Raw genomic sequence first — 25,866 nt, forward strand, 5'->3', positions numbered from 1 at the left:
TGCTATTAATTTTGTTAACTTACTCTTTGGATGACATGCAACGTTTAACTTATGTTTACCCATGATAAACTTGCACTGTTGGCGGTATATAATTTTGATTGAGATTTTTTTCAAATTTGCTTTGTTTTTATATACAGCAGTCGGTACTTCAGAAGTAATCAGTTTTCTCTGAAGTTTCAGCAAAACTTTTTTATTGCTATATTTTTTTTTAAACGAGGATTAGCAGTCGTTCAATTAATTGTAGCTGTTTCTGTTCACGTCTTCAGAGGTCGGTCGATTGTAGGTATAGTCTGGTAGCATGACTGAGTGTAGTCCGATAAATCAATCCCACAAATCTGTGTTCATACTGATTTATGATGTTGTGGGTCTGATGTCACCTGTTCATTAAAATATGCAATTTTGCTGCATGCAAATCATTGTGGAACAAACCCACCTACACTTTAGACACATACCAGTAATTGGTAACAGCCATATCAAGCACGAAATTCAAAATGGCCACAGGACATATGGTTGTGCTATTCCATGTGGATTTACAAGTCACCAAACATATAATTTGCTCAGGAAGTATAATCTACATGTCACCTAAAAGAACTCTTCAGCCGATGGTAGCTGCACAGCTATGAGAAATACCGGTAAGTGTATAAAATATACATCGATATGTGCAGTCATATTTGGATGCAGATAATTGCAGCTTTTAATATGTGATATCAGCCCCTCACCTGAAAATCAATATCATCATGGATGAAGGGATGATTTATTGGCCTCGACTGAGTGTATCACAGCATACAGTACTCAGGCCAGATGTCATCATAAGCGGATTATGATGTAACCGTGCACTGTAAAGATGAGTTTGTCAATACGAACAAAGGATTTGTTTATGTAACATAGATTCCAGTGCATTATTTATCCAAGCTTGTGGCTTCTTTACTTGGTCCCTTTGAATGTCTCCGCTCGAGTGTATGTACAAATTAAGTAGCCAAAATGGTTGTCACGAAAATAAATCCCAATATTGTATATTTTGTCGCCAATAAGGAATGAAAATCGAAATTTGTGACATTGGCGAAGCCCTGGATGATCCCTGCTGCTAAATTTTTGTCAAATAAAATTGATTCATTTAACAAAGAAATAAAACAGGTTCATCTCTCCGTGTGGTGCATGAATGTCATTATGCTGAAGCACTGAACACTAATCAGAATCACACAGCCAGTTTTTGTATTTATTTTTTTGGTATGAGGGTTTCTTATTCCCCAAACTATACTGGGATAGAGTGGGAGAAAAGCACATTCCGTTTATTCTGTTTATATGAAAAGCACATACCTTTGATTATGTTTACAATAAGAGCAAGTATTATTTGCTTTTGATTCTATTTACAAGAAAATCACATCCTGTTTATTTAAAATACAAGCGTTTTATTGTTGATAATTGTACAGAGAAGTACATCCTGTTTATTTAAAATACAAGCATTTTATTGTTGATAATTGTACAGAGAAGTACATACTGTTTATTTAAAATACAAGCGTTTTATTGTTGATAATTGTAGAGAGAAGTACATACTGTTTATTTTAAATGCAAGCGTTTTATTGCTGATAATTGTACAGAGAAGTACATACTGTTTATTTTAAATGCAATCGTTTTATTGTTGTTAATTCTCCCAAGGTGTACATATTGTTGATTATATTTGTTATTTATCAGGGGCATATATAAGCATTCTTGAGATTTCATACACACCATTTCCATTGTTTACCACGCTCCGTGATGCCATATATCATTGTCTTTGAAATATGTCCTACATACACATAATAAGTACTTTAGTTATGCAGGTGTTGAGTAAAATAAAGTTTGAACAGATTTTATAGTTTTTCCACAAATTTTTCAAAAGCTGTGATGTAAATATTTTTTATCTTCAATATGTTTTAGGTCGTGTTCCTGTTCCAGATGCAAGATTTGATTTCTTGTGTGAACATTTCCAGCCACTAAGGTTTGTATTTTACGTAGTTTCAACTGACATCGAATGTAGAGGAATGTATTGGTGGAAAAGCATAATATGCGGTGTAATCCCTGTACTTTCCAATACATGTCTGCGTCAGATCCATGATTACAACAAAATGCTGCCGCAGTCTGATTTGATCACACTGTTACAATGTATATATCAATGTATAAATTACAAAGGCCACAGGCATACATGTAGAGTTAAACTTGACATGATAGCAGGTGGCAAGTTCAGTCCTACTTCAGCAAGCTGCTGATTGGGAAAATGTGTTAATCAATTGATCATGTTAACATTGCTGATGTACAGAATGACAGAATTCAGTGGCAGAAAGACCTCTAGATGTACATGTGGTTATTATAAAAAATGTTAGCTTTCATTAGTATGGTGGCAAGTTGAAAGACTTTTTGTGCTCTTATAAATGCACCCCATATGAAAAATATAACCTCTCCCAGCCCCCCGGCATTTATTAGGGATTGTACAGTCTGTGCTTACTATAAGTTGGGTCCAGACACTGTTATTGTTTGTTCTGCAAAGCCGTAACTGCATAAACCCAGATCTGTCATCACATTATGTTGCATCCGATTAGAGCCTAAGTTTAAAGTCCCACTCAACTTGTAAGGAAGCATATACAGTAGATATATTTATATGATAAAAAGATGACTAGACTCGAGTAGTCTCTTGGCCAGTCAGCAACTTTTCCAGACATAGCTCACTATATGTCTCAATGAGTCACATGCAAGTCTGGTTAAATGGGGCTATGAATTCTATAGAAGTTACCAAGCAAGATAGATTTAGGCATGAAAGATGTAAATCCTCTTGTTTGCCACTGATCTAATTTGATAAAATGTGAGTTGTTCTTTCTGAGCTGCCATGTGTAGTCATACCATAAAAATGAGATACATAAATGACTGAGTTCACAATATTTAGTGCACTAATTTATAAGTGGACATGTTTGTTTTTTTACCTTAACTTTATTCTTTTGTATAATCACATGTATCTTTTATGAAATTCATTGCATTGTGTCGAATTAGAAAATTAGATTTATTGCAAGATTACACAGAATATTATTGGGAGATGAAGATGGGATTTTGTCACAAATGAAAGAGCATATGGAATCACTGTCATTTTTCCAATAGCAGCTTGCCAATGTCTGTAATGGTCCCAGAAGAAAAGATTTTGTGTGGATTATTTCAGCATGTTTTTCAAGCAAAATATTGGTTTTTTTTGTGAGATCCTTGATCATGTTTGGAAATATTGCTGCTAATTTTTATCTTGCCTTTGAAAGAATACATGGATATCACTTTTCCATTGGAAACCGTATCAACAGTGTTATGGTTCTGTGCAGTTGCCATTGGAAACTGTCGGCAAGAGTGTTACGGTTCTGTGTGGTTTCCATTGGAAACTGTTTCAACAATGTTAAGGTTCAGTGTTTTAACTTTGATTGTCATATGCATGTATCTAGATCTGTTCTTGGCTGAAACCTGGATACAATATTACCAACAGGGCTGAGGGGGAAAAAAATTCAAATATTTGTCCCTGTGACAAGTGAGTTACAGCATTTACTAGCACTTACTGTAATACAGCATGAATGGTGCTTATGGCAGTATTAATACACTCAAAACCTTAGACCCAGTGTTTGAAACAAAATTGTTTTCCATAACTTGAATGCATTTAAAATGATTGTTATGCATCTTTAGTTGAATTGTCTACGTAAAAATACACTGCTCAGTTTATGCGTAAAGTTTGTACACATATTCTAGGATTATTGTTTTACATGCACCATGCAAGATGCTGCATTCCATTTAATACTTGTCCTTCCTGATGCTGCATTCCATTGAATACTTGTACTTCCTGACACTACATTCCATTGAACACCTATCCTTGCTGGCACTGCATTCCATTGAATATGTTTCCTTTCTTTTCAGCAAAGTACCAGCCTTTCTGAATGTTGTTGATATTGCTGGACTTGTGAAAGGGGCACATGAGGGAAAGGGTCTGGGAAATTCATTCTTGTCAAACATCAATGCTTGTGATGCCATCTTTCATTGTATCAGTAAGTAATTGCTTGCTAAATACTTTCTTTGTTCAGATATTTCCATGATGAGAAAACCAACTGGCCAGCATCATAGGCTGTTGATCTGTTTGCATAAATAAAACTTGTACAGTAGTGGGAAGAATGATGAGGCTATTAAGAAAATTCAGTAAGACAAGAAACTTGTGTCATTTGGAGCAAAACAGACTAGCTGTGTGCCTCACACAAATTAAGTCTTAAAGTATCTTGTAATTTTATTGTAAATTGACAGTTGTTTATCCGTGCTCGGGTTTGCATTTATTTTGAATTCTTTATCTTCCTGAAGTTTTTTTGTAGTTCTTTATCTTTACATTTTAAGAACTTAGAATCTGCACCATGTAACCAATTAAACCCTGCATACACAAGATCAAAAGTGTAAATCCACCTTGGTAAAGATTGCCTGAGAAGATTTGTACTTTGAACAGAATGTCATGGTAACTGAGCCTCTTCGGTTGCTGGAAAAGTTTTAAAACTGTCATTGATGGAAAATATCATCATTGATATAGCAGAATTGCAAAAATTACAATGGGACACTATATATGTATCAGATAATCTGTCTGTTCTAGTTAATTAATGAATTATTTATAATTGCTAAATCACCTTTTTATACATTTAATGTGAGGCCCTGTCTGTGTGGGTTCTAGTTTCAGGTTCAGCCATTGATGATATGTGAATATACTTCCCAATAGCTGGCAGTGTTACTTGTCAGGATTTTCCCAGGTTCTTCCTTCACCAGTTATAATGGCCACCATGTATAGCCTATCGTGTGCTGAAAAATGATGTTTAATCTGCAACAACTTCATTTATTGTTGTATGGGGGATGTTATGTTGATCCTTGTGTAGTCCATTACTGAAAGTGCCAGAAATTTCATATGATGAGAAATACAACTTTATGTCTCATTTCTGTGACCAGAAACCCAACTAAAGAGGAAAACGGTTTCTAATGGCTTCTTATCTCCTTAGTCAACAACGAGGCTTTCAAGATTATCGGTATTATTGCCGCTTTTCATGATTACATTGGGATCAGAGGATTTTGATTATTCGTTTTAGTTTAGCATTTTAGCGTCACAGTCATGGAGAAAACCAGTTGTGTTTATACTGTGGGTTGATAATTGACTACTTTCTTGATTTCATGAATTTGCCAGATACATTGTAAGTCAGTTGAAGAGCTGTTTCCATTATGGTTTTTATCCAGCTCATCAGTGTGTTAATACAAACAGCACCTTCCCTCTGGCTGCGTGGAAGGTGCTCTTCCTCAGAATATTTGAGTGTTCTCTTCCTCATTGGCATTAACCGTAAATACTTCTTTACATTGAATGCCATGAGGAGTGTTCCAGTAGAAGAAAGTGTACCTGCACAAATCCTATTGATTTAAGTGGGAATGGGGGAATGATGACTTTTGCCAGACCTCTTTGTTTTATTGTCATTACTTCAGATTGCTGTTTGTAAATGCTACATTGTTATTAATCTCTTTGTCCTCTCAATCCATTAGTTGTATTTAGCAGTAGTTTCCTTAAAGAATGTCCGATCTGTCTTCAGGTCCCTAGGTGACAGAGTGATTGAAGGTGCTCATCATTACAGATCACTAACATCTCACCTGTCTGGATAACTTCGAGCCTTAGGTTCGGCCAACATGTGTATGTGAGAAAGCCTTCCAGTGGGTCAATTATTTCTTTCCTGAGTTTTTCCAGGTCCTTCCTGGCATTAAGCCGATAACAACGAACCATCCAAGTGTCTGTCTTTCTCTAAAAAGCATCCAGTTCTGTCGTAGCAGCATACTCTTCAAATTCCAAACTCTGAGGTCCGCTTGCCCTAACTCTGATGTCCACTTGCCCATACCTAATATGTACAGCACTTAACTGCAACTGCCATAGATTTCATTTTTGTTTTTTTGGCCAGGATTTCATATATTTCATCCTTAATTTGGTATTCAAAAGTGGATGAATTGAGCAAAAAGATAAATCAGTTGGAATTTTACAAATGGAGGAAACAAAAAAACAGGGAGACAAGGTCAAAGAAGCATCCAATTCAGTCGTAGCAGCATACTTTTCAAATTCCAAACTCTGATGTCCACTTGCCCTAACTCTTGATGTCTACTTACCCATACCTAATATGTACAGCACTTAACTGCAACTGCCATAGATTTCTTTTTTTGTTTTTTCTTGGCCAGGATTTCATTTATTTCATCCTTAATTTGGTATTCAAAAGTGGATGAATTGAGCAAAAAGATAAATCAGTTGGAATTTTACAAATGGAGGAAGCAAAAAAAAGCAGGGAGACAAGGTTGAAAAATGGAGACATGATACACTGCTCCCTCGATAGCTCGCGCCCGGATAACTCACGATCCCGTTTATAATGCGGTGTCCGTCTTGGCTCCCGATTTTTTTTCAGAGAAAATGTATTTAAAATATCTTTAAAATATGCTGAACATGAAAAGATTGCGATAAGAATTGATAAATTAAACCTTGATACATTGATCATTTTGTCATCGAAAATGGTGATTAATGCCCGTAAAAATATAATCCATATTTTGAAATTTGCAAGTTCTAAAGAAGAATTAATTTCAGAGATCTCGAAAACGCTTAATTTCGTGTATTTGGACGCCAATTTTTGATCTGGGACGCAGAAAATCACTGAGGCAGGAGTCTCCATATGCATGTAATAGGTGCGCGGGAAAATTCAAAGATTTGCCGGTCCTGTTTCAGCCACCTGCTTCGTGGGAAAACGTGTTGATCAGTTAACTGTGCTGATATTTACAATGACAGAATTCAGTGACTGAAAGATTCTTTGATGTACTGTTGCCATTTTATAAGAGTACATTTAAAAAATAAAAAATGAACATGATGCCACAGCTAGGCGGCTAGTTCAAAGGCTTTGACTGGCGGCCGAGTGAGAAAATGTACTGATACTTAGTGATTGAATTCAGAGGCAGAAAGACCCAGTTTTAAAATCCTAGCGAGACCTCTGTTTAAAGATATCATATATTATGTAAGTTTTTGTGATAAATAGTTGTCATTATACTGTAAATAAACAGTCTGGTGAAATAGCGATCAATGAAAACTTCTGGTAAATGCTAACAGTTGGCAACAGAGAATGAATTAAACGTCTTCCTGTGTGAAAGTCACGTTCTAATCCATTAATTCCATTTCAGTGTAAACATTATAATCACAACATATTCTGTTCATTGAAAACATGAAAAGAGTCAATCAACCGTCACATCGAAACCTGTGAGTACTTCTGTGAGAACCTAATTACATGTACATGCCGGCTTTGTTTTGATCAACAACTTGGGGAAGTGTTTGTTGCATTGAAAAAAAAATCGATTACAAGAGACCTCGGGTGCTGGATTAATGGTCTTGGAGCTGCCTTTGACATAAAGCAAAACAGTAACAGAGACAACGACGATGATAGTGACTAAGAATGTTTCAGTGAAACTGATGTCATTAATGCCAAGGCTGTTTGGGAGAAACTCATACAGACTCATGGTCCTGAGATGGGCGTTTCTCTTGATGATATGGAGGAGTGGATTTGTGCTGACAATAATTGCCCCACAGCCGAATACATGTCAGATGAAACTATAATTATTTCTATAGCGAACAAATTTGCAGCAGAAGACGATTCTAACTGGAGTAACACAAGTGATGCAGACGCAGATGTTGCACCCCACCCCTTTGCACAGGAAACAATCAAATATTTTGATATTGCCATAAGGTGGCTGGAGACCCAAAATGCTGACTACATAAAGCTCATGCAGTTGATAAATCTATGGGATTTTGCTCGGCGGCAGAGAAACCAAGGAGTAACAAACAAAAAAAAATTAACTGATTTTTTCAGAAAGTGAATTGATATTTGTCAAGCGTGGCACAAATGGCAAGTATTAACTTGTTCTAATTTACGTTGTTTTAAATTTGTAGACCAATTAAATATGTTAGTACTGATTAACCCTTGTTTTTTTTGTTTTCCATTTTACTTCTATCACATTCAAATCTATCTATCGTTCATTCGACCCTGTTTCTCGAATAGAGTCAATCTTTTGCATATAAAAAAGGCCTAATTTGGATCAAACAATAAAACTAGAATGTATCCAAACAATAAAACTAGAATGTATCCAATTCAGCATAAAAATTAGTGACGTAGTACACAATTTGTGAAGTGGTACACATGTTAAACGAACGGAAACCACATGGAATAATGTTTTTGATGATCGCCTCAATATACTGTAATTTATCCTGAAATTAATGTTATCCTATGAGAAAATAATAAAGTACACCGTTATGAAAAGATATTTATTAACAGTTAATCTCAGAACGATTATAAAGTGAGTATTCAACAGCATAATCTGCCTACCCCCCCCCTTATTTTTCCGTTATGTCGTCAATCACTTTATTGGCTTTGGGCTTATTTTATAGGTCCCTCAATAACTCGCGCCTCACTTATAGTGCGGTCGATGTTTCTGGACCCCAATGTGTGCGAGTTATCGAGGGAGTGGTGTATTATGTTCCCAGACATGGCATTCTATGTGCCAATCATTTTCATGAAATATAATAAAAAATGTATAATAAAGGTATACTAGAAATGTTTGTAAGCCATTGTAGCATGGTTTGTTTGTACAGTATGTGCCTTATATTTCTTGTAGGGGCTTTTTCTGATGAGGAAATAATCCACGTTGAGGGGGATGTTGATCCAGTACGTGATCTGGAGATTATCCACAGCGAAATCAGGCTGAAAGACATGGAATATCTGAATAAGCACGTGGATGGAGTTGAAAAGTCTATCCTTAGAGGTGGAGACAAAACTAAAAAGGCAGAACTAGTAAGAAGATATATTCAGAAAATTTAAAAATTATACTAAATTTAAAAAAACATTTTTTTCTGAGCTTCACAGATCTAGATTATTTGAGCTTATGGTATGATCTGTTGTCTGTCATCTGTCCATTAAAACAAATATGTAATCGCTACTCATGAACAGGGCTCACACGGTCATTATGGGTCATTGTAAGTAATGGAGAAATGAACACCTCATTTGAAGGCTTTGAATGTACTTGATCTATTACCAAGGCCAATGAAAGCCCTGAATTTGAAATTTTGCTTAAAAAATAAATTATGAAAAATTTTTCCATCTAGTAATTTATGTTACACGAGAGTTGGATGTACAGTTTGCTTTTGCTGTCATCTGTTAGTCATTGTGCCATTATCATAATCCATGGGTAGTAATCAGACATTGTGTCTAGTTTCGTTTTCACATGATGTTGTCTATATTAAAATGGAGCCCATTGGTCATCCAATATTACTGACATAATTGCCACCTTAAAGATATGACTACCAAATGAATGGTCAAATCACAATGAGGTATTCACAGGGTTCCCACGCTACTGGGAAAAAGTCGAGAGAAATGATTTTAAAAAATGCCGACTATGAAGAGTCCTTGAATTTTGCAGATATTGAGGAAAGTCTGGAAAAACTCAGGAATTTTCCTCCACAACTTGATGTACCAAACAATTACATGATTGAGTTGTCACTGAACTGATCATGAGTTACATTTATCGATTTCAACCAGAATATTCAGAGGTTTCAGTATGGATTGTTTGGTTGCTTGCCATAAATATATTTGTTGAGATAATTAAATCACTCAGTGAATTATATTCATCTAGTAGACATTTTGTTTCACAGACAGCTCAATATCTGTATGCTTTTTTATTTATGGAAGGTATGAAAACCAGTCTAGCAAAACAGAAATCCAGCATGGTAACATTAAAGCATAGCCGCTTAGTGGATGGGCTAGCAAACTGAAACATTATGAAATAGAGTTATACCTGCATGAAATCGATATGAAAATTATTTTCTCAGAATTTACAAATATTAAAATCATTATGTCTTTAATCTGCTGAAAGACAATAAAACTAATGCATTGATGAAATTTGAGCTGGTATTGATGATTTTGATTGCTAGTTGCATGAGAACACAGAATCTCACAACCGTCATTTTCAAATATTGTTAAAAAAATATTACATGCAACTATACTGGTTGTAATAAAAATGCAAAAATGAAAGAACACAAAATTCTATATCCATTCCAAGACCAACTTCCATAGTTTTGTTGTATCACATGACTAGCATGTGGACATGTGCTCTCTCAGCCAGAGAGCATACAAGGCAGGGAACCAGACTACTTTGCATGATGAATCAGGCTGGCCAAGTTTCTTGTAGTTGTTCTCAAAATAAATATGTTGAGAATTATGTTCTTTCTAGTTTTTACAAAAGGTATCAGACTTTAATTTAATATGATTGAAATTTTGTACAACAACATTAAAAAGGAGTCTGTTGTTGATGTCAGGTGACTATTGTACTTCCGATGTTGTTGTTTGAGATTTGTGAAGTCTTGTGACTATTAACCTAAATGACGTGTACCAGGTCAGGTTTCGTCTATGCTGAGTTTCATCTAGTCTGTTAGTGGATTAAAGACGGCGATGATAATACTTACCATTTTTGAGAAAATATATAATTTCCTATTGATATAACCTAGTTTAAATTTGCTTGGCCCGCCTTTAAGCTATCTTATGGTGGTGCCAGTTTCCAACTTTTTTTTTATGTAATTGCTCTAAACCCAGACTATCCTAAATGTCCAGCTGTGAAAATTGGGTTAAAATATTCAGAGGAAACCCAGATCAAAATTTTTTGAATCTCTGAGCTGAACTTTGGTGTGAAACTATTCACAGTGACATGTAGCTTGAAGCATTGGTTTCAGATCTTAAATGGAACGCACGAGGAGTGGGAAATTGTCGTCCCCTTTTATCATATATTAAGAAATGATAAGAGCCCATGTATCAGTACAGGTTTGGTTACTGGTTTATTGAACTATAAGAAAAGTTGATTTTACAGAAAAGTCAGTCATTGTTTATACAACAATATACAGTTTTGAAGGTCTTTTATCAAAATTTAAATCAATGTAAGTGTCCTTAAATGATGGAATTTTTATCAAAATTGTCTTATGAAGTTGAGGTAGGTTGAAAATTCTTGAATGGTGCTGAACGTATATCCAGTAAGGCTGCAGTACAGCCACCTTGAACATCTTGTCATTGGTATTCCTGAGCAGAATGTCATATTAACTTGGAATTTTAGTGTACATTTGACTTTATTTGCTTACAAAAGGCAGTAACTCTAGCTCATTACCTTCCCTTGATGCCACCAGGTATCACCAGTTTTTAGCTGAGCCACATCCAGTCCCTTTTTTTTGTGTTCCTTTGGACCCATCCAGTGTTCATTTTGCATCTGTAGTGTGGATTTATTGATCTACTACAGGTTGTATGCTTTATTTTACAATATCTGCCAGTATTCTGAAATATTTTTCACTTGTCTGGACTTCATCTTTTAGGACAACCATCCTACCACGCTATCATTGACCGTACACAAGGTTACTTTGGGTTAGTTTATATTTGACTTTATTTGCTTACTCTGTCTGTTACATAGCTGTTATAGGACCGCTTCGGTGGCCTAGTAGTTAGAGAGTCTGCCTCGGATGTGAGAGGTTGTGGGTTCAATCCCCATCTTAGTCATACTAAAGACTTAAAAATGTTTCTAACAGCTGCCTTGCTTGGCTCTCAGCATTAAGATTTTAGTGTTAGGACTGGTCAGCCTGTTATCAGGATCATGTGTCTGGGTGGGACATCATGCTACATTTCCATAGCTGCCAACCCTCACGCATTTGGTGTGAATTTCACGACTTATTCAGCGATTCATGGATTCACGCCGCAAGCCAAAAGTTCTCCAATCCTCAATTATTTTAAATCTTTAATAAAATAACTGATTTCCCGTTAAGCGGTAGTCGTGATATTTGCAGTTGCCGAAACGGTCCGGTACTGCTGATTGCGATATTACATCTACAGCCGATTAGTACAGATGGCCCCCGGTAGCAAGCGTTTTAGCCTATTTTAATCTATATGTATAAGAGTAGTTTTACAAATGCTTTTAAGAGAAACTGGGGCCTAACCGGAATTCTGCTCCGCGCATGCGTCACCAACACTGATTTGAGTTACGGTTCAGCATCGAATGTACGATTTTGAAAATGTCTTCACCACCAAGGAAAAAGAAATGTATTACTCAAAAAGTGAAGTTTAATTTGGAATATATAAAAAATTGGCCGTGCATTCTGCCATTAAATATTGATATTCATCATGCTTTTTGCACTCAGTGTGCCATCGCAGAGACTATGTGAGGAAGTATATCGGTTGCAAAAAACACAAATAAGTTAGGAAAATTATGAATTCGCAGATTTCAACTCTGGAATATTTTAAACAGTTGGTGGAAGAAATGCAGGCTACCAACACTGAAGCATTATTTGTGAGTTTTCATGTCGAACACAATCTACCTTTATCAGCCGAAGACCATGCTAAACATTTGTTCTGACAAATGTTGCCGGACTCGAAAATCGATTCCAAATTTTCATGTGGAAGGACCAAAAGTGCTGCAGCTCCTGTGTATTCATCACAGCAACAGTGACAGAGAAAGTGTATTTTCTGTAGTGAGGAAAAATAAGACTTTAGGGCCTCCTTAGCTGTAGAAAATTTGGCAGTAATTTTAGTCACCAAGATCAACCAGCCGGCAAGAAGTCTGAACTGTTTAGAAAACAAATTTACGATCAAGCAGTTGAGGAAGTTCAAGTCTGCCACAGTATCATGTCTTGATAAATAAATATTTCTGCTTATATGTAGTGTTTTAGTTTTATATTGCGAACTTGAAATAGTGTAGTATTGACGGTCAGAGTGGATGGAGTTATTGTCATGGTATTTTTTACGAATTCTTTTCCAAATTCACGAATTTGTATCCCTATTTTCACTCATTGTGAGCCTGGAAGGTTGGCAGCTATGCATTTCTGTGGCATGATGCCTCAGTGCTAGACATCACTATAAACTGCTACACTGCAGACACTGCAGCGATATGACTGAAAAATTGTTAAAGCTACGTTAAAAGTCCAAATCACACAGAGCTCTTATAGTGAAATTCTGAAGTGCTGCTGGATAATTATGCTTAATATTTTAGTATTTAATACTGTTTTGAAAGGGTTATGCTTTAATTATAAACCAAGGATGCAGAAGAAGTTTTAAACATTGCCATAGGTTTCTGATATGTCAGTGATGACGGCAGTGCTGGAAAGGCTGGCAGTACAGTGATGCAAGCACTGCTGTCTTGACCAGCAATGCTAGATATTAGAGTACTAAAAGCTTATGCTCATGTCTTGCACAGATATGATCGAGCAGAGTCGTCATGGCCACCCGGCATGACTTATACACCCACATTGACCCTTATCATGCAATAGTACAGTGGCTGTATAAAACCGATTTGAGTTCACTGGACCTCCCTGTTTCCTCAGATCGAGGTCAGTCCGAGGGGCTTCAGGTTGCATTCATCAGCAACCCTATCGCCCATGATACACTGTCAGATTGGGAGATTGATGCTTTTTCATAACAGATGATACGATCACTCATAAAAGACACAAGAGCTTGTGCTAAGGACACATTCCCCAATTACATTCCCTGGTTCCCCAGTTACTCCAAACTTGCTTTTGGCATGCAAACAGCAGGTGGAGGCCCATCATCAACTAGAGTCTCCATACCCTATTTAAGATGAGGAAGGCAATGTCATTCTGCCTCTCCATTAGATGAGGCAAGTATGCCATTAATCACGATCTGACATGTATACTTCCATGACCTGTACACCCCATCTATTGCTAGTTTCCATGTTTACCGCCACACCATTATCAACTCACCGTTCTTCCCTTCTGCCTTCGTCAACCCCTACACTTTCACTCACACTATTAATTCTGCCATCTCCCTGTTCTTGGCGGCATCATCTACATCGCCAGCATATTAAAGAAACGCATGGTAAATTGTATTCTACTCCAATGTGGAATTATCTCCCTTTACCACTAGATCGTCCAGGCCTTTTCACGAACTGGGAAAGTCAGACCTCTGTACATCCCAGAATTTTGTCCATTTGGGTACATACTTCTTAACCAACTAGAATCTGGGAATTTCCCTTGTGTTTGCGCTCCCAGAATCATTGAACTTGAGTCTGTTTTCATCAAGACTTGGATTTCATCGGGAGTGGTCGGCCTGGTGTCGGGATAATGTGATTGGATGGGATATGATGACACATGTCTGTTGCATGACGCCCCAGTACTATACACTTCCACACTGCAGACATCATAGCGATATGACTAAAATTGTTAAAGTTACATTAAATATAAAAACAAAATGCACAACACAGACTGACAAGTCAATTGGTGTTACATATAATGAATGGATAAAGTATCCTTTCAGTCACCCATTTTCAAATCAAGGATTCCACATACTGACTTAAAATATATAAATTGGCAAGTCCAGAATGAAAAACTAACATATTGTAGTAACATACATTAATTGGCATTTCCAGAATGGAAAATTACACATATTGTAGTAACATCTATAAATTGGCATTTCCAGAATGGAAAATTGCACATATTGTAGTAACATATATAAATTGGCATTTCCAGAATGGAAAATTACACATTTTAGTAACATCTATAAATTGGCAAGTCCAGAATGAAAAATTACACATATTGTAGTAACATCTATAAATTGGCATTTCCAGAATGGAAAATTACACATATTGTTGTAACATAATGGAATTATTAATTATTATTAGTTACTTAACGATCATCATGATTTTAGGAATGTCATACTCATTGTGCCTTGGATCTGTTTATTTGATTGATTTATTTATTTTCAGGATTGCTTGATCAAAGTTAGAGATGCCTTGAATGATGGTAAATGGGTACGACAGTTAACCTGGGATGCAAAAGAGGTACCTAGCTTTGTCTGAACTCTTGGTTCAAATAGCAAGATGTGATGACATTTTCTGGAAGTGGTAATGCCAGCAAAATCATCATGAACTAATAATTATTTTATATAAGTCTGAAGTATTATGCATAAAGAGTTCTTTATAAAGCTTTTAGCATGTGAGTCTAATAGAATTCATCGTATGCAGAAGGCATTTGTTGGAATGAGAAATTGCACCAAGGAATGAGACTAGGTCAGGTTTTGTGCCTAAAATTTGAATTTCACAGGATGAATATCTATATAAATACCAGTATGCATGCACGATGGGTAATCGTTTTCATTTTTGTATAAAAATGTATGAATAGAATCATAATACAGGGGGTTGGGATTGTAATGACTGCCATTTGATCAAAGACAGGATGAGTTCCATCTTGTGTCCAAAAATTATATTTTACACTGCTGTCTTACGTGGGCAAAGTGTATCACAGATGTATAGAAATGAGAGAAATCATTTTACTTTGAACCTTTATATTGTTCCCTAAGTATGCAGTTTCACAACCACTTACATGGAAATAAAGTCTTTGATATAAATACTTCATTTTAGCAAAAATACAGGATGTATGCAGCCATGCTAAATGATGTGTGCATACTTTCTTGTCTTTAATCCAAGTACCTACAAAAATTTAGCTGCCAGAATGTTTTAAAATTTTAATGGCCACTTAAATCTTGGGTCACCAGTCCCTTATAATTTAACCAACATGGAAAGAGAACAGAAATCCATGAGTGGGAAGATAATAAAACCTGAAGACTTGAATTAAAGCAGGTAAATTGGTTCATTTTAAAATCCTTTATTATGCCAGGATCTGTCAGGCAGTACTGTCATCTACTTAAACCTCAGGCCAGTCATTAAAATTCACTATATGGAATTCTCTAAGTCTGTGTATTTGCATGACCTTAAATTCACGTACAGAGGGCCTTAATATTCAGTTACAGAGGACCTCAGATTCACTTACAGAGGGTCTTAATATTCATTTACAGAGGGCCTCGGATTCACCTAGGATCTTAATATTCATTTACAGAGGGCCTCGGATTCACCTAGGATCTTAATATTCATTTACAGAGGGCCTAGGATCTTAATATTCATTTACAGAGGGCCTCGGATTCACCTAGGATCTTAATATTCATTTACAGAGAGCCTTAATATTCATCTGCAGAGGGCTTCAGATTTACTTACAGAGGGCCTTAATATTCATTTGCAGAGAGCCTCAGATTTACTTACAGAAGGTCTTAAGTTTCATTTACAGAGGGCCTCAGATTCCTTTACACAGGGCCTTAATATTCATTTTTTCTGATAATAGTTTTTTTTATTGTTAAAGCATTACCGGTATCTTCATTCATGGTTATAGGGTGGACAGAAATTGTAATGCCTACTAAATGTCCAAGTTTTTTGCCTTGTCAACTTAACTGCAATTTTTTTCAGATCTGTACCATTAACACTGGTTGATTACATGTGTAATGTATTACGCTGATCAGTTTTTAAAGGCTGTAATCCAGATTAGTCATATATTAAAATTGGCATCTTAGTGTGGAACTTGTACTCATACGATCCAAAAAAGGATTATGATGTAAATTGCATCTGCCGAATGATTTTAGTGTAAAATTTAGTACAGTAGTCCTCCACATGTAAAATGTGGTACAGTTGTCCTCCACTTGTAAAATGTGGCACAGTAGTCCTCCACTTGTGGTACAGTGGTCCTCCCCTTGTAAAATGTGGTACAGTGGTCCTCCACTTGTAAAATGTGGTACAGTGGTCCTCCACTTGTAAAATGTGGTACAGTAGTCCTCCACTTGTAAAATGTGGTACAGTGGTCCTCCCCTTGTAAAATGTGGTACAGTGGTCCTCCACTTGCAAAATGTGGTAAAGTGGTTCTCCACTTGTAAAATGTGGTACAGTGGTCCTCCACTTGTAAAATGTGGTACAGTAGTTCTCCACTTGTAAAATGTGGTACAGTGGTCCTCCACTTGCAAAATTTGGTACAGTGGTCCTCCACTTGTAAAATGTGGTATGGTGGCCTTCTTGTAAAATGTGATACAGTTGTCCTCCACTTGCAAGACCATCTCTTCTACCTTAAAAAGCTGGCTTTATGAAAGAAAGATGTGGCCTTTTATAAAGGACACGAGGTTAAAAATATGCTATTTTAGTATCGTACATGATGGCTTTTGAAATATGGGTGGCTTCACAAGTTACCTTTAAACTTTTTTCACCTACTAAAATTTATAATGCTAATCATTTTGGTTTGGTGAAAAAGTCTTCTTCAGTTGTGTTGTCAGTTATCGAATGTATGTATTTAATTTTAGGTTTGAAAAAGTTTCTTTTAAAAATAATTGTTTTCTCACTCCAGGAAATTTTTAAGCATTTTCCTGAATGTATAAATGTGTGATGGTGTAACTTGACAAAAATGGGATTGCTGTTAATCTCTTACATGTAGTGTACAATTTTTAGGTTGCTATAGGACCTGTATTAAGAAGAAAAACATTGTTATTAATGCAGAGATGTTTTGGGCATGTGTCGGTTTTGTGCTACATGATTTTGTTAATGTTTAGGGTTGTGTACAATTATGTACTAAAGTTTCTGCAAGTCACATACGGGTGTATTTGCAGATAAAACTATTCTTGCATGCATATATCATTGTCAATTGATTTTTTATTCATGTTGATGAAATTTTGCACAAAATATCCATGTTCACCCAGTGCTGTAATCGCGCATGGTCAGTGTGACTGTATACTTTATGCAGTGGAATTGAAAGATCGGACAATTAGTGAGCATCAAATGATTTCCTTTTACACTTTTTAATTTCTTTCATCTTTTTTCTTCTTCAGATAGACATCTTGAACCAACATTTATTCCTGACAGCAAAACCAGTGATATATTTAGTTAATTTGTCAGAGAAAGATTACATAAGGAAAAAGAATAAATGGTAAGTGACATGTTGTTGTTGTTGTTGTTGTTGTTGAGTGGTTTAACGCCATTTTTCAGCACGATAGGCTATACATGGCGGCCAGTATTAATGGTGGGGTAAGTGACATGATTAAATCAGATATGATTTTCTCCATTTTAAAGCAGAATTCTACTTTTGTGCTGACGAGAAAAAATGGATTCTCCATGTAATCCAGTTTATTATATCATCCCCCATCTAGGTTTTAAAAATCAGTTTGTTTGGTCCCATTCTCAAAGTATTGTTGTTGTTATATGGTTTAATCCCATTTTTCAGCACAAGATAGGCTAAACATGGTGACTAGTATTAATGGTGGAGGAAGAAACCAGGAAAACCCCAGAAATAAACACTGACCCACAAGAAGCTACAGGCAAGCTTTCTTACATACCCACATTGGCAGAGCCTGAGACTCGAACCCACAAAGACAGAGATGAGATGGGAGTGATCCGTAACAGTGAGTGCATTCGGCCACTTGGGGCCCTTTTGCAAAGTATAAGTTCTATATTTAACCTGTGATTGTTGTAATGAGTATTATTATTGGTCAAAGTTCCTATTCATCCGGTGAATCTTCGTGTAATGGAAACAAATTGAAATATAAAGAAAGAAGCATGCTCACTTAACATGGTGCCTGGAATTTTTGAGAGAGAACAGGACACAAAAATTGTATATAATGGTTTGAAAAATGTGTGGAAATAGGAATGGCTCAAGTGGCAAGTTGATGGAATTGTAGATGGTGAGTTTGTAAAAGAATGAATGCCAGAGGACTGGCATTTTGTGATATTTGCAAGAAAGATTGGAATACTGAGCCAAGAAATGTAAATGGTGACAAAATGGAAAGCAATAGAAATCTTATCAAGGCTGCAAAGAGTATAAGAATGACGTGTCGGTATTATAAACAGGTTGTCTCCAGTGGGTGAAAATAGAAGTGAATTTATGTGATTATTTGTATACATTTAATTTATTTTGGTGTTTTATTTTACAGATTCTTTTATGAAAAAAGTGTAATTTAATATTTGCTGCAATAATTGACAAATTATTGTAATGAATTACTGTGTGAACATGTACATGTTATAAATTTCAGCACTAAAATTATTGGAGTTGATGATTTTGAAACTCTTCATGTATTGTTGAAAGATTAGGCCAGTTTGTTATTTCTTCAAATGATTTTTTGGGAATGAAGTAACAGCTTTGCAATATATTTTGACATTCAAGTACATCAGGATCAGTTTTGTATGAGTGTACAATGCAGTTTTGGCTGGGCACCTTTGGAACCCTGGACCCCCAGATCAGGGGAATTGCCCCTTTAGAATCCATTAGGGAAGGACCCCCAAACCCCACTGCACATTGTTTTTCAGTTTGTTTTATGGAGGACCAAAATCATGTTTGTTAAACACATTCATGGTATTTAATTATTAAAAAATAGATGCAGACAAGTTTATAACCTGGATGAACAGTTGTTACATTGTACTTATGGGCTTGAGAAAATAAATATTAAGTAAAATTTAGTTAAATGGTTCCATGGTATTTGAATGTTAATGCACACAAACAAAATTCGGAACTATTATTGCACAAGGAGTTATTTTCCTTTTGGAACAATACTGTGAATTTGCTATATTTCACTGGGTACCGATTTTCATGGACGTGCCAGATACCATAAATTTAAAAAAACAGTGAATAAAGATCCTTCTGAGAAACAGCAGAACTCTTTCCCCAGTCCAACAGTTTAAATAAGATCAAATTGGAACTGTTTATAAAATCATGAAAATTTGTGCCCACAAAAATAAATTTGTAGTATTTTAGGTGTAGGGGGAATTCAGTAGAAATTCATGAATTTGAATCATGTATATAGACGTTTTGGTACTAATGAGGTTTTTATCATGTTACTGGTTGTGTCATGCCAAGGAAAGGGGAACCATATTCCTTTCATAGGGAGGAAACTCTGGCTGACGTGGGAAGGCGTCAAACCCAGAACCTTTGGATTATGTAACCAAAACAAGTGTGCTGACGTGATTTATTTAAAAAATCCTAATCATTTGTTTCTGTACATTATTAAGCAAAGTATCTGTATTTCACTGCATGCATGATAACATTATTTTCAGTCTTTCTGAAAGTACTTGATGTACAGTTGGATAAAAATTACTGAGAAATGCAAGTTAGTTGTGTCATTGAGATGTGCCAATGAGACAGTTTTCTTTGAAATCACCTACTGTGTATTGTGTCTATACTGAAGATGTAGGAAACACATAGATGCCATGACAAAAAAGTACCACTGTACTAGCTACCCAGTACTTGGACAAGTTGGTGACTCTCAAGCCCAGGACCAGTAGAACTCCAGAATTGACAGCCTTCACGATTGTGCCATAAATCCTACAAAAAATGATCCATAAAAGTTGGACTAATGGAATAAAAGTAAAAACTATGGAAAGGAAACAAAATAACTTCTGCTCCTTATGTTGTTTCCACATTGCTACATAATGCAGATCAGCACAAATAAAGTTAGAATTTGTATTCTGTACTTTGAAATGGCTTTAAATGCCAATTTGTAGGAATATAGTCAGATTTGTGTTGTGTGACTTATTCTGACATGTTTTGGAGAGTATTGAAAGAGAAACAGCTTCAGATTTGGAAAATGAGTGTTTTATAATCCAAATTATCTTGAATTCCATTCAATAAATTTCATCCTGGAAAAGACCTGGACATTTAAATTTAGAAAAGCATGGGAACCATGTATATAGATTGCTCATTTTTTTGCACAGACTGCACTTTTTGGCACGTACTTTAGTAATACTTACGCTTATACCTATCTTGGGGGTTGGCATGTATGAACCTACAACAAGACAGTTGAGGTTGACATTGAATACAGATTTCCCTTGATCGGTACCCAGTTAACCAGTTTTTAGGATCCATGGGTACCCAGTAGATTTCCTAAAATTTGGACTACTTTAAGAAAAGGTATTATTACTCTTTTGCAAAAAGTCGCCTAGTACATTCTTCATTATAGTGTTTGATGCAGACTGTAGACTCTCCAAGATGAGATTGAGGTCTGTTAACATATATGGATGTTACAGATTTTGGTAAACAAACTGTGCTAATATAAAAATTGTCTAGGTACCTTGAAAAGACTTGGTTTTCCTGCAAACTGAAGGAATTTATAAACAGTTTTAGTTTTAAAGATTTAAATAAAAAAGATGGCTGCAGCTGCTGACTATGCATTGAAAGCAGAGATCCATAAGAAACGTTTTCTTTATAACATCAAATAGTTTGAGGAAAGATGTTGTGGACATGATTGCAGAACTTAGAACTCTTGAAAACAGCTTAACAAGCTACAAGAGCTGAAAAATTAACTCTAAAATATTTTGGACTTTTTAAATAGTGTTGTGTAGATAGTGTAAAATGAACGTTGTTAATTGACTAAACAATTCTAAGTCCCATATGTAACATTGTTCATTGACTACACTACTCTAATGCCTAAATGTAACATTTGTTCAGTGACTACACTATTCTAATGCCCATATGTATCGTTGTTCATTGACTGCACAGTTCTAATGCCCAGATGTAACATTTGTTCAATGACTACACTATTCTAATGCCCAGATGTACCGTTGTTCATTGACTACACTATTCTAATGCCCAGATGTAACATTTGTTCAATGACTACACTACTCTAATGCCCAGATGTAACACTTGTTCAGTGACTACACTATTCTAATGCCCAGATGTACCGTTGTTCATTGACTGCACAGTTCTAATGCCCAGATGTAACATTTGTTCAATGACTACACTATTCTAATGCCCAGATGTATCGTTGTTCATTGACTGCACAGTTCTAATGCCCAGATGTAACATTTGTTCAATGACTACACTATTCTAATGCCCAGATGTACCGTTGTTCATTGACTACACTATTCTAATGCCCAGATGTATCGTTGTTCATTGACTGCACAGTTCTAATGCCCAGATGTAACATTGTTCAGTGACTACACTATTCTAAATCCCAGATGTATCATTGTTCATTGACTGCACAGTTCTAATGCCCAGATGTGACATTGTTCAGTGACTACACTATTCTAATGCCCAGATGTATCGTTCATTGACTGCACAGTTCTAATGCCCAGATGTAACATTGTTCAGTGACTACACCATTCTAAATCCCAGATGTATCATAGTTCATTGACTGCACAGTTCTAATGCCCAGATGTAACATTATTCAGTGACTACACTATTCTAATGCCCAGATGTAATATTGTTCAGTGACTACACTATTCTAAATCCCAGATGTATCGTTGTTCATTGACTGCACAGTTCTAATGCCCAGATGTAACATTTGTTCAGTGACTACACTGTTCTAAATCCCAGATGTATCGTTGTTCATTGACTGCACAGTTCCCATGCCCAGATGTATCATTGTTCAGTGACTTCACTATTCTAATGCCCAGATGTATTGTTGTTCAGTGACTGCACAGTTCTAATGCCCAGATGTAACATTGTTCAATGACTACATTATTCTAAATTCCAGAAGTTACATTGTTCAGTGACTGCATGCATTATTCTGATTCACTGATGTAACATTGTTCATTGACTGCACTATTCTAATGCCCATATGTATCGTTGTTCAGTGACTACACTATTCTAATGCCCAGATGTAACATTGTTCAGTGACTACATGCATTATTCTGATTCACAGATGTAACATTGTTCAGTGACTGATCTGCATTATGTAAAGAACTATGCTACTAGCCATGTGAGAAGATACGGTTTTTGATATTTCAAGCAGCAGAGGCACATTGACAGATTGGTTATTTGTTTTTCACAATTGACTGTGTGCAAAACACTTGTACAAGTGTTATTGATGTTTGTTATTTTATTCATCTGTTATATTCACTTGTTACAGGTTAGGTAAGATCAAGGAATGGATTGATACCTTTGATCACGGAGCCAGTGTCATCCTGTTCAGTGCCGCTCTGGAATCCAAACTCCTGGATATGTCACCTGAGGAGAAGGAGAAATTTTTGAAGGAAAATGAAACACAGAGGTACCATATTTATCCTTAAATGATGCACTTTTACAGTTACTTTGAACACTTGATGGAAGAATTGCACATTTTTGTTGGATTTTTTTGTTTACTGTTATTAGTAAATTATTAAGTTTAGCCTCATAAATCACCTAAGCACTTGAACATTTTATGAAATTTGTATGGAATCTTGTATGTTCTTGTATAACCATTATAATATGAAGTGTCCTGTTCACAATGGCCAATCTAATTTGTACAGGGCACATTTCCTACATAAATGTCTTGTATGTAGTAGTTGTGTACCTTCTGCAGTCAGTGGTCAAGTATTTCCTAACCAACGTTGGTTTCTCCCTGCCTTGAACAGTCACTGATACATATCTACAATGACCACTTTGACTGTGCTAACTAAACTTTTGCTTCATGAGGAAGGCATTGTTTCAGTTAAGAATATCATATGTATCAAATATGGCTTGGACTCATCCTTCGTTCACATTGGCAGTTTAACTCAATGGTGTCAATATGTCAGATTCAAACACAGGACAGTTTTTATCATTAGCTTAGAGGGTTGATGACATTCGTTTCCTGGGTTATGGGGAAAAGTAGTTGTGTTACACCAGTAGAAAAGGACGTTGCTCTTTGTGCCATGGTGACCAGCATGGTACAGTATCATCATCTATTACATTGGTTTTTTAAATATCTCTGAAGAAAAAAGGTTTTTCTTTGAAAAGAGAGTTAAATCCTTTAATATTAGGTTAAATGGTCATCTAATATTTAAAATTTGTCTGTAAAGGCAGACCAAATTTAGGTTCCTGGGTCGCAAAGAATACCTATATACATTTTCTTTTGATTATTTATAGGCATCTTGCTTAAGCTGAATCTCTTGATCTTGGCAAGTTGAATCTCTTGATCTTGGCAAGCTGAATATCTTGATCTTGGCAAGCTGTATCTCTTGAGCTTGACAAGCTGAATCTCTTGATCTTGGCAAGCTGAATCTCTTGATCTTGGCAAGCTGAATCTCTTGATCTTGGCAAGCTGAATCCCTTGATATTGGCAAGATGTATCTCTTGATCTTGGCAAGCTGAATCTCTTGATCTTGGCATGTTGAATCTCTTGATATTGGCAAGCTGTATCTCTTGATCTTGGCAATCTGAATCTCTTGATCTTGGCAAGCTAAATCTCTTGATCTTGGCAAGCTGTATCTCTTGATCTGGGCAAGTTGTATCTCTTGATCTTGGCAAGCTGAATCTATTGATCTTGGCAAGTTGAATCTCTTGATCTTGGCAAACTGAATCTCTTGATCTTGGAAAGTTGAATCTCTTGATCTTGGAAAGTTGAACAACAACTTAATGATCAGATATGACTTTTAAAATGTGAATAGCTGTATCCAAGTGAAAGTCCGTGATGATGTAATTTATAGTAGGGATTAGAGTTAGCAGTAATCTTGTGTGGAACATAAATTTGGAAGAGAACAACATGCAAATATTTTTTTATGATTTTGTCATATGTTCCACAGGTCATATGAAATTGCAGTTTGTTAAAGGAGTTTATTAAGATTCAACTAAACTTTACAAATCTTTGAGTTCAATGCAAATTTTACCATCACTGCATCAGTCATGAATCACAGTTCTAGACTTTTTAAATAGTTTCCTAGCTTGATAATAGCAGTGCATGATATTTTGTTGCATACTAATGAAAACTGGTCCATCTTACAGAAAAAAATTGACTGTATTACTAAGAAGGTCTTGTTAGTGTTGGCAGTTCTGTTACGGAGATGACCTATATACAAAAGCCTGTTTTGCCTTTCCAGTGAGTTGACAGGTCTGACCAATTTGGACAAGACAAGTACCATAGGATATTGTTAGTTTGAAAGGGCTACAGACAGCTATTGCTTTTAAAGAAAAGAAAATTGCAAGATTGATATTGCAAATTAAGAAATAATTTCAGTTCTCATGGCCCTGGAAAAGATAATTATGGTAATTTCTACTCTGTGTCCTAGAGAAAATAATTACAGCAATTTCTATTCTCAGTATCCTAGAAAAGATAATTATGGAAATTTCTGTTCTCAGTGTCCTAGAAAAGATAATTATGGCAGTTTCTATTCTCAATGTCCTAGAGAAAATGATTACAGCAAGTCATATTCTCAGTGTACTAGAGAAGATAATTATGGCAATTTCTGTTTTCAGTGTACTAGTAAAGATAATTATGGCAATTTCTGTTTTCAGTGTACTAGTAAAGATAATTATGGCAATTTCTATTTTCAGTGTCCTAGATAAGATAATTGTGATTGGATACAAGGCCCTCAACTTAGCATACTTCTTCACTGCAGGAAAAGATGAAGTAAAGGCTTGGACTATACAGGTATATTTGGTGACAAGACTTAAAGAGTTATTTGTTTGGACTTTAATTCTGTATCGATTGGAAAAGTGCTATCTTGAAACTAAAGCTAGAATATTATGCCATTTTCAGCACTGAATAACAAAATCATTATTTTATATTCATGTCATTCATGATAAAGTCCATAAACATTTAGAATATTATTGAGATGAGGGTAGTATTTATGTATAGTTTATGTGATCAAGACGTTTAGAACTGTGGTCTATTCCATGGGAACAAAACATGGATGGTGAAGAAGTTTTTATAGGCAGTAGAATGCAAGAAAATCATTAACATCTACACATGTGATCTTTTGATATGCTTACATTTACAAGTGTGAGAATTTTCTTGATCATTCTGAATTTTGGAATAGGAAGGTATAAGGTGTAATTTATGCATTTATGTGTCCATCATTTCATGTAGGTGTGACATGGCATTCCAAAATTATAAGACAGTAAGGCAAATAATATTTGTGCCAGTTTGAAAGTCAAAATTCTCTAATATGCTGATAAAAGTTTAATATTTTTCATGCCTCAGAGATGTGGCATCTAGTATTTGGATTGTCCATGTATGTATTTGTCTGCACAGTCTTGATTCAAATTTTTGTTTAGCA

The 25,866-nt window shown here is 35.7% G+C and overlaps 1 protein-coding gene across 3 annotated transcripts in view; it reads left to right on the forward strand.

Moving 5' to 3' along the window:
- Positions 1-25,866, forward strand: part of LOC149790334 (obg-like ATPase 1) — a 56,518-nt gene that overhangs the window by 14,356 nt on the left and 16,296 nt on the right. For all 3 annotated transcript variants that reach the window (XR_016423826.1, XR_016423827.1, XM_089972383.1), the window contains exons 4-10: positions 1,918-1,978; positions 3,916-4,043; positions 8,698-8,873; positions 14,824-14,898; positions 17,754-17,851; positions 22,761-22,901; positions 25,142-25,238. Coding sequence is in view for 1 of the 3 variants with exons in the window: in XM_089972383.1 (XP_089828509.1) it covers positions 1,918-1,978; positions 3,916-4,043; positions 8,698-8,873; positions 14,824-14,898; positions 17,754-17,851; positions 22,761-22,901; positions 25,142-25,238 (776 nt within the window). In the remaining 2 variants the exon portion in view is untranslated. The remainder of the gene's footprint in view (positions 1-1,917; positions 1,979-3,915; positions 4,044-8,697; positions 8,874-14,823; positions 14,899-17,753; positions 17,852-22,760; positions 22,902-25,141; positions 25,239-25,866) is intronic.

Source organism: Sinohyriopsis cumingii, chromosome 10 (assembly GCF_028554795.1).
Source record: "Sinohyriopsis cumingii isolate HCF-2022 chromosome 10, ASM2855479v2, whole genome shotgun sequence".
Lineage (NCBI taxonomy): Eukaryota > Metazoa > Mollusca > Bivalvia > Unionida > Unionidae > Sinohyriopsis > Sinohyriopsis cumingii.